We start from the raw sequence: 13,440 nt of genomic DNA on the forward strand, positions 1-13,440 counted from the left end.
AATGTTTCAGTTGTGATTTTTGTGGATAGCATTGATTGGAAATGTACTTGCATATGATACCTTTTTTTAATAGAAAATAGTCCTATCAGAAGTAGTTTTGGGGAAAGTATTATTGTGTGAATCACATTATAAAAATTACAATGTACAATATGAAAATATGTTTTACATGAATGATGCCATTCCTGTCTCATTGGGACTTTGCTATAGAAACGTATAATCTGTTTGCTAAAGAACATGAGCAGAACCACAAAACAATAATTGGGAAGTGTTGGCTTGATCCTTTAATTGGATGAGGCATCAGGGTTGAAAATAATTTTGGTAGACCATAAGCAAATCTGACCATAATTGATAAAACTATTGGAAGGTACCCGTATTTTAATGTTGTTTAGTCGCTGATCTACAGCAACCTATTCTCTTGTGTTAATGTTTTTAAAACAAGTTATGTGTGCAAAGTATAGAGGCTATATTTTGTTCTCCTGAATTCAATAGATAATTAAAGACATTTTTTACCGTAACTGTTGAGTTTGTGTTAGCTTGTTGGGTATCCATATTAAAATGTTACATTTTTTGACAGGTGTATTAAAGGACTGCATCCAAGACTTCGATGGAGTCGCTCAGTACAGGAACAGAGGCAGGCAGTTTTTTTGAGTCCAAAATTTGCAGAACGTATCAGACAGTTTGAACGTGATTTATTGGTGAAATCATCACGTGCATCTTATTTAGGAAAGAAACACGCTATTGAAATCACATCAGTACAACACTCTTCATTACCAAGTTATACAATGGTATGAGAATATTATAAAGATGTTCATATTTATGCATACATATCAAAAATACAATGTTTATAAATAATGTTAAAATATAGTGGAGATGCTGAGTCACGATAGGCACAGCAAAAAGATTCACACAATTATAGCTTTCGGCCATTAAGGCCTTTGTCAGCAGTAGACACACATACGCACATGCATACGCACACTCACACGTCTGCAATCTCAGAGAACTGAAACCACATTGCGAGCAGCAGCACCAGTGCATGATGGGTGTGGTGACTGGGTGGGGGTACGGAGGAGGTTGGGGCAGGGAGGGGCAGGGTTAGTATGGTGGGAGTGGCAGACAGTGAAGTGTTGCAGTTTGGACGGAGGGCAGGAGAGAAGGTGTGGAGGGGGAAGGTGGTAAGTAGCAGAAAGGAGAGAAATTAAAAGACTTGGGTGTGGCAGTGAAATGACGGCTGTGTAGTGCTGGAATGGGAACAGGGAGATGGTGGTATGAGGATGTATGGGACAGGTCTTGCATCTAGATCTATTACAGGGGTATGAGCCGTGAGGTAAGGGATTGGGAGCAGGGGTTGTGTAAGGATGGACAAGTATATTGTGTAGGTTCGGTGGACGGCAGAATACCACAGTTGGAGGGGTGGGAAGGATAATGGGCAGGACATCTTCTCATTTCAGGGCACGGCAGAAGGTAATCAAAACCCTGGTGGAGAATGCAATTCAGTTGCTCCAGTCCCAGATGGTACTGAGTTACGAGGGGAATGCTCCTCTGTGGCCAGACTATGGGATTTTGGGAGGTGGTGGGAGACTGGAAAGATAAGGCATGGGAGATTTGTTTTTGTACAAGAATGGGAAGATAATTATGATCAGTGAAGGCTTCAGTGTGACCCTCGGTATATTTTGAGAGGGACTGCTTGTCACTGCAGATGCGACGACCACGGGTGGCTAGGCTGTACAGAAGAGACTTCTTGGTATGGAATGGATGGCAGCTGTCGAAGTGGAGGTATTGCTGGTGGTTAGTAGGTTTGATATGGATGGAGATACTGATGTTGCCATCTCTTAGGTGGAGATCAACATCTAGGAAGGTGGTTTGTTGGGTTGGGTAGGACCAGGTGAAGCAAATGGGGGAGAAGTTGTTGAGGTTCTGGAGGAATGTGAATAAGGTGTCCCCACCTTCAATCCAGATACCAAAGATACCACCTTTAATGACCAAGGGTCTCACTGAAGCCTTCACGGACCGTAATTATCTTCCCATCCTTGTACAAAAATGAATCTCCCATGCCTTATCTTTCCAGTCTCCCACCACTTCCCAAAGTCCCACAGTCCAGCCACAGAGGAGCATTCCCCTCATAACTCAGTACCATCCGGGACTGGAGCAACTGAATTACCTCTCGTCGTGTCCTGCCCATTATCCTTTCCACCCCTCCTACCATGGTATTCCGCCGTCCACCGAACCTACACAATATACTCTTCCATCCTTACACAACCCCTGCTCCCAATCCCTTACCTCATGGCTCATACCCCTGTAATAGACCTAGGTGGAAGACCTGTCCCATACATCCTCCTACCACCACCTCCCTGTTCCCATTCCAGCACTACACAGCCGTCATTTCACTGCCACACCCAGTCTTTTAACTTCTTATTATTTCTCTCCTTTCCACTACTTACCCCCTCCCCCCTCCGCACCTTCTCTCCTGCTCTCCGTCGAAACTGCAACACTTCACTGTCCACTACTCCCACCATACTATCCCTCCCCCTTCACGCCCCAGCCTTCTCCTTACCCCCACCCAGTCACCACTCCCATCATGCACTGGTGCTGCTGCTCGCAGTGTGGTTTCAGTTCTCTGAGACATCAGACGTGCGTGCAAGTTGCGTTTGTGTGAATGTGTGTATGTATGCGTGTCTACTGCTGACAAAAGGCCTTAATGACCGAAAGCTATAATTGTGTGAATCTTTTTGTTGTGCCTATTGTGACTCAGCATCTCCACTATATGGTGAGTACCATCTTTCCTTCTCTGATATTGTTACAGTCCATCTTGGATTTTCCATTGTTTGATTAATATTACAATATAGTATTCATAAATAATTTTTAGTCAAGCAGATGTACAAGGAAACACCAATAACATAACATATTTCCATGCCTAATACAGCTTCCAGTCATCTTGGGATAGATAAATACAGTTACTGTTTGGTTTTCAAGGGAGACTACCATTGTCCCTCTCAAATTGTGACAAGTTCAGGTAACAGTGATGGAGATGGAAAGTGAACATGCACCCTTCTCCCCAAAGTAAACCACAAAGGCTCAATAATTTTGACATCTGATGGCTGTGGTGGGCTTGGTAGATACAGCAATTCATCCTCGTGCTCACAAAACCAGTACTGGATGATGCAAGCTCCGTGAGCAGGGGCCCTGTCACCTTGGAACACAGCATCACCATTAGGAAACAGCATTATACTTTGTGAGGGACAGTCAAAATGTTCCCATTACCCATGGTAGTAGTGTGTCCTTGCAGAATAACCATGGGGCTCATGTAGTGCCACTATATGACTGCCTATATCATCACCGAACCCCCACCATGTTTCACTTTTGGGCTGTAAAGTCAGACAGAAGTTGGAAATATGTGAAACAAGGCTCATCAAACCAAATGACTTTTTTTTCCATTGTTCAAGAGTCCAGGTTTCATGGCTTTGGCACTAAGTTTTTCTATTACAGGCAGAAAAAAAAAACAACAATAAAACTTAAGTTGCAAAGGAAACGCGTCATATACAACAACAAAACACAGTACTTATACAAGCGTCAGCCAACAACAAAATGTGTCAAAGGCTTTAGGAAGACTGAGAATGCTTCATAACAACAAATTGCCTCCGATGAGCGTGACATGACAACTATTTACATTAGATTCATTTGAGCAGTTGCGAGCGGGCTCATGTGCATGTGCATGTGCAGTTGAGTCGTGCACGTGTAGTACCCTCTCCCATTTCTGGCTACAGAAGTGTGGCTGTTAGCTCTATAAGCAGTAGCAGCAAGCAGCCAGATGATACCTGGAAAAATTTTATGGGCACACACAAGCTGCCAGATTCAATGGGGGCAAACCGGGATATCTGCCCCGGGCGGCAAGAATTCATATTCTTGAGGAAAAAGTCTTGTTTCAAAAAGCGCCTAGTATCCAGCGCATGTTGGGCTATCGATTGTTCATGTGATTTTGAAACGCATACCTGTTGGTTTTTGAACATTTGTGAACATATTCTAAGTTTATTTCTGAATGGATCATAAGTTGATTTTTGATTGCGTGCATAGTGTACGTCATGTCTCTGTCCGGGGAATCCCTGTTGCATCTGGAAATAACTTTTCTGCAGACAGAAGGGGAGGGAGCTATAAGAGCTGAGCGGAATAAAGCCAAAGCCAAATGGGTGAATGTCAATCGCTGCTTTTTATATATATATATATAAGACAAACTCTTTGTCTTTAAATATGTCTGCTTGTGTCTGTATGTGTGGATGGATATGTGTGTGTGTGCGAGTGTATACCTGTCCTTTTTTCCCCCTAAGGTAAGTCTTTCCACTCCCTGGATTGGAATGACTCCTTACCCTCTCCCTTAAAACCCACTTCCTTTCGTCTTTCCCTCTCCTTCCCTCTTTCCTGATGAGGCAACAGTTTGTTGCGAAAGCTTGAATTTTGTGTGTATGTTTGTGTTTGTTTGTGTGTCTATCGACCTGCAAGCGCTTCCGTTCGGTAAGTCACCTCATCTTTGTTTTTATATATATATATATATATATATATATATATATATATATATATATATATATATATATATATATATATATATATATATAAAAACAAAGTGCTGGCAGGTCGACAGACACACAAACAAACACAAACATACACACAAAATTCAAGCTTTCGCAATGAACTGTTGCCTCATCAGGAAAGAAGGAAGGAGAGGGAAAGACGAAAGGATGTGGGTTTTAAGGGAGAGGGTAAGGAAGGGGGATGAGGAAGTGGCTCTGGTTATTTGCTTCTGTACCAGGTCGGGAGGGTAGTTGTGGGATGCAAAAGCTGTTTTCAGGTTGTTGGTGTAATGGTTCAGGGATTCCGGACTGGAGCAGATTCGTTTGCCACGAAGACCTAGGCTGTAGGGAAGGGACCGTTTGATGTGGAATGGGTGGCAGCTGTCATAATGGAGGTACTGTTGCTTGTTGGTGGGTTTGATGTGGATGGGCGTGTGAAGCTGGCCATTGGACAGATGGAGGTCAACGTCAAGGAAAGTGGCATGGGATTTGGAGTAGGACCAGGTGAATCTGATGGAACCAAAGGAGTTGAGGTTGGAGAGGAAATTCTGGAGTTCTTCTTCACTGTGAGTCCAGATCATGAAGATGTCATCAATAAATTTGTACCAAACTTTGGGTTGGCAGGCCTGGGTAACCAAGAAGGCTTCCTCTAAGCGACCCATGAATAGGTTGGCATACGAGGGGGCCATCCTGGTACCCATGGCTGTTCCCTTTAATTGTTGGTATGTCTGGCCTTCAAAAGTGAAGAAGTTGTGGGTCAGGATGAAGCTGGTTAAGGTAATGAGGAAAGAGGTTTTAGGTAGGGTGGCAGGTGATCGGCTTGAAAGGAAGTGCTCCATCGCAGCGAGGCCCTGGACGTGCGGAATATTTGTGTATAAAGAAGTGGCATCAATGGTTACAAGGATGGTTTCCGGGGGTAACAGACTGGGTAAGGATTCCAGGCGTTCGAGAAAGTGGTTGGTGTCTTTGATGAAGGATGGGAGACTGCATGTAATGGGTTGAAGGTGTTGATCTACGTAGGCAGAAATACGTTCTGTGGGGGCCAATGGGATGGCCGGGATGATTGGGTTTGTGAATTTTAGGAAGAAGGTAGGGGTGTGGGGTGTCGGTAGGGTCAGGAAGTTGATGGAGTCAGGTGACAGGTTTTGTAGGGGGCCTAAGGTTCTGAGGATTCCTTGAAGCTCCGCCTGGACATCAGGAATGGGATTACCTTGGCAAACTTTCAGTCACATACTCCCGACGATCAAGTACCACAGTCGTGGAACCCTTGTCCGCCGGAAGAATGACGATGGGACAGTCAGCCTTCAGATCACGGATAGCTTGGGCTTCAGCAGTGGTGATGTTGGGAGTAGGATTAAGGTTTTTTTAAGAAGGATTGAGAGGCAAGGCTGGAAGTCAGAAATTCCTGGAAGGTTTGGAGAGGGTGATTTTGAGGAAGAGGAGGTGGGTCCCGCTGTGACGGAGGACGGAACTGTTCCAGGCAGGGTTCAATTTGGATAGTGTCTTGGGGAGTTGGATCATTAGGAGTAGGATTATGATCATTTTTCGTCGTGGCAAAGTGATATTTCCAGCATAGAGTACGAGTGTAGGACAGTAAATCTTTGACGAGAGCTGTTTGGTTGAATCTGGGAGTAGGGCTGAAGATGAGGCCTTTGGATAGGACAGAGGTTTCGGATTGGGAGAGAGGTTTGGAGGAAAGGTTAACTACTGAATTAGGATGTTGTGGTTCCAGATTGTGTTGATTGGAATTTTGAGGTTTTGGAGGGAGTGGAGCTGGAAGTAGGAGATTGAGTAGATGGGAGAGACTGGGTCTGTGTGTAATGAGAGGAGGTTGAGGTTTGCTGGAAAGATTGTGAAGGGTGAGTGAGTTGCCTTTCTGGAGGTGGGAAACCAGGAGATTGGATAGTTTTTTAAGGCGGTGGGTGGCATGCTGTTCTAATTTGCGGTTGGCCTGTAGGAGGATGCTCTGAACAGCCGGTGTGGATGTGGGAGAGGAAACATTGAGGACTTTTATTAAGGATAGGAGTTGACGGGTGTGTTCATTGGCTAAGTTGATGTGTAGGTGAAGAATTAGGTGGGTGAGGGCAATGGATTGTTCAGTTTGGAACTGGTATAGGGACTGATGGAGAGAAGGGTTGCAGCCAGAGATGGGAACTTTAAGTGTGAGGCCTTTGGGGGTAATGCCAAATGTCAGACAAGCCTGAGAAAATAAAATATGGGAGTGTAATCTGGCTAGGGCGAAGGCATGTTTGCGGAGGGAATGTAAATAAAACTTAATGGGGTCATTGTGGGGGTGTTGTGAGGGTGACATGGTATTAGAAGGTGGAAAGTGTAAGATGAGGCCGAAATGAAAATGAAAATAAAAATATATGGGGAGAGATAAACATGAACTAGAAAGCAACTGGAGATCTGGTGTGAAAAAAGGCGAAAAAGTGTTGGTTAAAGCTGGACTATGTTGATCCTGTAGTGAACTTGGGTTGGCAGACGACGATGTGCATAAAGGTTAGGTGGTTGTGTTGCCGCCAAAACACGTTAAAGGGTGGAGAAATTCGGGAAAATTTCGAAAAAACTACGTGTAAATGTATTAAAAGGAGTGGTTTTGTGGTGGTAGATTATGAAAATGAGGTTAACATTTGTCTGACAAAGAAATAATGACGTTAAATTCTGTGGGAAGTGGCAAAAAATGATCAGTGATGTGAGAAAAACGGAAATGGAAATAAAGCAAAAGTTATTAGAACTAGCCGAAATGGTTGTTTTATAGATGAAAGGAACTGTTTGTGAACTAGAAATGGTGGATTTTATAGCAGCGGTAGTGTTGAAAGTGGAAAAAAAATTTTTTTTTTGGTTATGGTTTGGAAGTGGGTTACATATTGGTATTACGTATTGGTTGCGAAAGCTAGAATTTTGTGTGTATGTTTGTGTTTGTTTGTGTGTCTATTGACCTGCCAGCACTTTTGTTTGGTAAGTCTCATCATCTTTGTTTTTAGATATATTTTTCCCACGTGGAATGTTTTCCTCTATTTTTTATATATATATATATATATATATATATATATATATATATATATATATATATATATATATATATATATATATGAATATAATAGAGGGAAACATTCCACGTGGGAAAAATATATCTAAAAAGAAAGATGATGAAACTTACCAAACAAAAGCGCTGGCAGGTCGATAGACACACAAACAAACACAAACATACACACAAAATTCTAGCTTTCGCAACCAATGGTTGCCTCGTCAGGAAAGAGGGAAGGAGAAGGAAAGACAAAAGGATATGAGTTTTAAGGGAGAGGGTAAGGAGTCATTCCAATCCCGGGAGCGGAAAGACTTACCTTAGGGGGAAAAAAGGGAAAAAAGGACAGGTATACACTCGCGCACACACACACATATCCATCCACACATACAAAGACACAAGCAGACATTTGTAAAGGCAAAGAGTTTGGGCAGAGATGTCAGTCGGGGCAGATGTACAGAGGCAAAGATGAAGTTGAAAGACAGATGAGGTATGAGCGGCGGCAAATTGAAATTAGAAATTAGCGGAGATTGAGGCCTGGCGGATAGCGAGAAGAAAGGATATGCTGAAGGGCAAGTTCCCATCTCCGGAGTTCTGAAGAACTGAGAGGGAAGAGAGGGAAAGACGAAAGGATGTGGGTTTTAAGGGAGAGGGTAAGGAGTCATTCCAATCCCGGGAGCGGAAAGACTTACCTTAGGGGGAAAAAAGGACAGGTATACACTCGCATACAAACACATATCCATCCGCACATACACAGACACAAGCAGACATATGTAAAGGCAAAGAGTCTGGGCAGAGATGTCAGTCAGGGCGGAAGTACAGAGGCAAAGATGTTGAGTGACAGGTGAGGTATGAGCGGTGGCAACTTGAAATTAGCAGAGGTTGAGGCCTGGTGGGTAATGGGAAGAGAGGATATATTGAAGGGAAAGTTCCCATGCATGTTTAGCCACAGGGTGATCCTCATTACCAACAAACACTGTCTGCCTGTGTCCGTTCATGCGAATGGTCAGTTTGTTGCTGGTCATTCCCACATAGAAAGCTTCACAGTGTAGGCAGGTCAGTTGGTAAATCACGTTGGTGCTTACACATGTGGCTCTGCCTTTGATCGTGTACACCTCCGGGTTACAGGACTTGAGTAGGTGGTGGTGGGAGGCTGCCTGCGGCAGGTTTTACACTGGGGGCAGTTACAAGGGTAGGAGCCAGAGGGTAAGGAAGGTGGTTTGGGGATTTCATAGGGATGAACCAAGAGGTTACAAAGGTTAGGTGGATGGCAGAAAGACACTCTTGGTGGAGTGGGGAGGATTTCATGAAGGATGGATCTCATTTCAGGGCACGATTTGAGGAAGTCATGTCCCTGCTGGAGAGCCACATTCAGAGTCTGATCCAGTCCCGGAAAGTATCCTGTCACAAGTGGGGTACTTTTGGGGTTCTTCTGTGGGAGCTTTGGGTTTGAGGGGATGAGGAAGTGGCTCTGGTTATTTGCTTCTGTACCAGGTCGGGAGGGTAGTTGCGGGATGCAAAAGCTGTTTTCAGGTTGTTGGTGTAATTGTTCAGGGATTCCGGACTGGAGCAGATTCGTTTGCCACGAAGACCTAGGCTGTAGGGAAGGGACCGTTTGATATGGAATGGGTGGCAGCTGTCATAATGGAGGTACTGTTGCTTGTTAGTGGGTTTGATGTGGACGGATGTGTGAAGCTAGCCATTGGACAGATGAAGGTCAACATCAAGGAAATTCTAAGCCGCTATATAAAACCATAACCATTCAAAGGATTGATAAGTTTTACTGTTCCTAGGAAAAGTACACTGTCACTTAACATGGAAAAAGCGTGTTTTCACCCAGGACAAAATGTAATTTTAACTGGGAAATGCGGGAAAAATTCGGGAATTTTATTTTTCTTGTCCAGGTATACACTCGGTTTTTACAACGTTAACAATAGAGCAGCACACAATATAATTAATTCATGACAAGACTCATAGTAACAACATGTGACACTAGAAGAAATAAAAACATATAGCATATATCAGAATTAACACTTATGTTTACACATTCAGATTAACAATATCAAAATCTTTGAACAACAATATAACATTACAGCAACAAATAGTTCACATTTATGGTTGCATTGCATGGCTAACTCGGTTGTATAATAAAAGCTTGCTGCTGTGCACTAAAAAATTCACTAAGTGAATAGAATGACTATTTTATTAGGTATCCCTTCAGTTTGCTCTTGAACTTTGGTGTTTCAGGAGCAAGATTTTGATAACACTGGATACAGCATTGTAAATTTTGATGCCTGTATAATTTACTCCTTTCTGTACGAGAGTATAGTTTGACTGGTTACTATGAAAGTCCTCTTTTGATCTTGTGTTGTGACCATGATATTCACTATTGGTTTTGAAGAGAGAATAGTTTTTATTAATGGAACATGCATCGGAGTATATGTACTGAGATATCAGTGTACATACCTGTAGTTTCCTTAACAGATTCCTGCATGAGTGCCTTGGTTGCACATCACTCATGTTACATATAGCTCCCCTCTGAACAGTAAAAACTTCTCTTTGCCAATGGCTGGTTGCTCCAAAAGATGATTCCGTAAGATGATTCCATAAGACAAAAGTGCGTGGAAATATCCAAAGTAAGTAGCTGTTATGGCCTCCTTATGTGTGATTGATGCAATTATGCTTAAGGCAAATGTTGCAGAATGTAGCCTTTTTTCTAGATCTAGGATATGGTTGGACAAATTTTGTTTGCAGTCTATGTACACAACCAGGAACTTAGTCGACTTACTTTATTTGTTGTCCATTACATTCTGTATTTATATCCTCTGGTTCTTTATATGCCATCTGAAACAGTACATAATTAGTTTTTTTGAGATTCAGACGGAGTCCATTACAGTTAAACAATTTCAGAATGTCATCAAATGCATTGTTTGCGGATGTTTCCTGGTTGTTCCCTGTTGCTTTATCAACTAGAAGGAAAGTATCGTCAGCGAATAGGGTGAACTTGCTCACTGACGTGGTGCAGTGTGGGAGGTCATTTACAAATGTAAGAAACAGTAAGGGTCCCAGTACCGAGCCTTGAGGCACTCTCAAGTATTGACTGTGCCCCACTTGGACAATGCTGGGATTCCATTACTGTCAGTAATTATTACCCTTTGTTTCCCATCTGTAAGTTAGGATTTAATCCATGTCCACATTATTCCATTTACCGCTAGTAGTCTTCTTTATTTAGCAGAATTTCATGGTTGACATAGTCAAAAGCTTTGGATAGGTCACGTAGGATTCAAATTGGTGCCAATTTTCTGTTAAGAGAATTGAGAATTTGAATGGTGAAAGAGGGAATAGCATCATCAATTAATAGGCCTTGCTGGAAACCAAACTGAGATTGACTGAGAATCCTATGGCAGTTCAGTTGATTAACAATTCTCCTGTATACCAGTTTGTCTAGGACCTTTGAAAAACTTGTTAGCAGTGATATTGAGCAGTAGTTTGTTACATCAGTTTTTTCACCTTTATTGAAAAGTAGTTTTGGAACAATACCTTGTTTTAGGAACTCATTAAAAATGTGACACAAGACTGTGTTTATATAGCCGTGACAGTGCTTAAGTATCTTAGTTGAAATATTATCAACCCCACAAGAGCTTTTTGACTTCATCTCTCTGATTGTCTTATTGATCTCATTGATCTCATTAATTGTTAAGGGTGTTACCTGCATCTGGCAAACTCTGGCACTGTTAGCTTTATGCAGAATGGCTGTCACATCACCCACTGAGCCTACACAATCATTTTTTTTTTCAGCTGTTAAAAAATGTTTATTGAAGATGTTAGCAACTTTCTCAGTATTTTTGACAGTATTTACATCCTGAATTAATTCAATGTGAGTCATGTACTCTACTTTTCTACCACTCTCCCTTTTTATAACTTACCAGATAGTTTTTGATTTGTTGTTTGAGCTGTTAGTTTCAGATGTTATGTACATTGTTTTTGATTTTTTTATTACCCTTTTAAAAATATTGTCAATTTCACATGTTATGTACACACATCACAAAAAGTTTTGCATCATTCCAGTTCCCAGAACTCCTGAAGATAGACATTGACTGTGGATATTGTATCACAGATATAGTCTCTTTGACTGTTCAGAGATGTCACTAAACCCACCCAAAGATGTAAACAACCATGCATGAGCAGCACCTGTTGGACAGAGGGGGTCCGATAGCCAATCAGTTCCAGTCACTCCTCCAGGAAGGAGGTCAACGGCGGATGTTGTCTGGAGTTCAACCATGCCTAGACGGTCAATACCGCAGTTCGATCGCGTCCGCATTGTTACTTTGTGCCAGGAAGAGCTCTCAACAAGGGAAGTGTCCAGGCGTCTCAGAGTGAACCAAAGCGATGTTGTTCAGACATGGAGGAGATACAGAGAGACAGGAACTGTCGATGATATGCCGCGCTCAGGTCGCCCGAAGGCTACTACTGCAGTGGATGACCACTACCTCCAGATTATGGCTCGGAGAAACGCTGACAGCACCTCCACCATGTCGAATAATGCTTTTCGTGCAGCCACAGGATGTCATGTTTCGACTCAAACTGTGTGCAATAGGCTTCATGATGCGCAAATTCACTCCTAACGTCCATGGTGAGGTACATCCTTGCAACCACAACACCTTGCAGCGAGGTACAGATAGGCCTAACAACATGCCGAATGGACCGCCCAGGATTGGCATCACATTCTCTTCACTGATGAGTGTCGCATATACCTTCAACCAGACAATCATCGGAGACATGTTTGGAGGTAACCCGGTCAGGCTTAACGCCTTAGACACACTGTCCAGTGTATGCAGCAGGGTGGAGGTTCCCTGATTTTTTTTTTTTTTTTGGGGGGGGGGGGGGATTATGTGGGGATGATGTACACTGCTGGTGGTCATGGAAGGCACTGTAATGGCTGTACGATATGTGAGTGCCATCCTCCAACCGATAGTGCAACCATATCGGCAGCATATTGGCGAGGCATTCATCTTCATGGACAACAATTTGTGCCCCCATCGTGCACATCTTGTGAATGACTTCCTTCAGGATAACTACATCGCTCGGCTAGAGTGGCCAGCATGTTCTCCAGACATGAACCCTATTGAACATGCCAGGGATAGATTGAAAAGGGCCGATTATGGATGACATAACCCACCATCCACTCTGAGGAATCTACGCTGAATCGCCATTGAGGAGTGGGACAATCTGGACCAACGATGCCTTGATGAACTTGTGGATTGTATGCCACAATGAATACAGGGATGAATCAGTGCAAGAGGACGTGCTGTTGGGTATCAGAGATACTGGTGTGTACAGCAATCTGGATCACCACCTCTGAAGGTCTCGCTGCATGGTGATATAACATGCAATGTGTGGTTTTCATTAGCAACAACAAGGGCAGAAATGATGTTTATGTTGACCTCTATTCCAGTTTTCTGTACAGGTTCCGGAACTCTCAGAACCGACGTGATGCAAAAGTTTTTTTGATGTGTGTACGTAGTTTTGGATTTTTAAAATATTACAGTACGATCTATAGTCATCCTTTTTGATGGGATCATTAGACAGCCTTAGGGATTCATATACATTTCTTTTTGTTCTATAGGAAATTCTGATCCCTTTAGTAACCCATGGTTTCAGTTTTGCAGCTGGAGGATTGTTTCTCAAGATTATTTTTGGAAATACGGTTTCAAACAGTGGCACAAATTCATTAGAGAACAGATTACATTTTTCATTAATATTCTTCTCCATAAATACAGGATTAACAACCAAGTTCTTTGAATGAATGACTCAAACCACAAAAATATACAAAAAATTTTCATGATACTTTGT

At 42.7% G+C, this 13,440-nt stretch overlaps 1 protein-coding gene across 1 annotated transcript in view; it reads left to right on the forward strand.

Moving 5' to 3' along the window:
* Positions 1-13,440, forward strand: part of LOC126417086 (uncharacterized) — a 206,759-nt gene that overhangs the window by 57,816 nt on the left and 135,503 nt on the right. The window contains exon 6 of the mRNA XM_050084980.1: positions 575-785. Coding sequence (XP_049940937.1) covers positions 575-785 — 211 coding nt within the window. The remainder of the gene's footprint in view (positions 1-574; positions 786-13,440) is intronic.

The sequence above is a fragment of the Schistocerca serialis genome, chromosome 8, assembly GCF_023864345.2.
Source record: "Schistocerca serialis cubense isolate TAMUIC-IGC-003099 chromosome 8, iqSchSeri2.2, whole genome shotgun sequence".
Taxonomy (NCBI): domain Eukaryota; kingdom Metazoa; phylum Arthropoda; class Insecta; order Orthoptera; family Acrididae; genus Schistocerca; species Schistocerca serialis.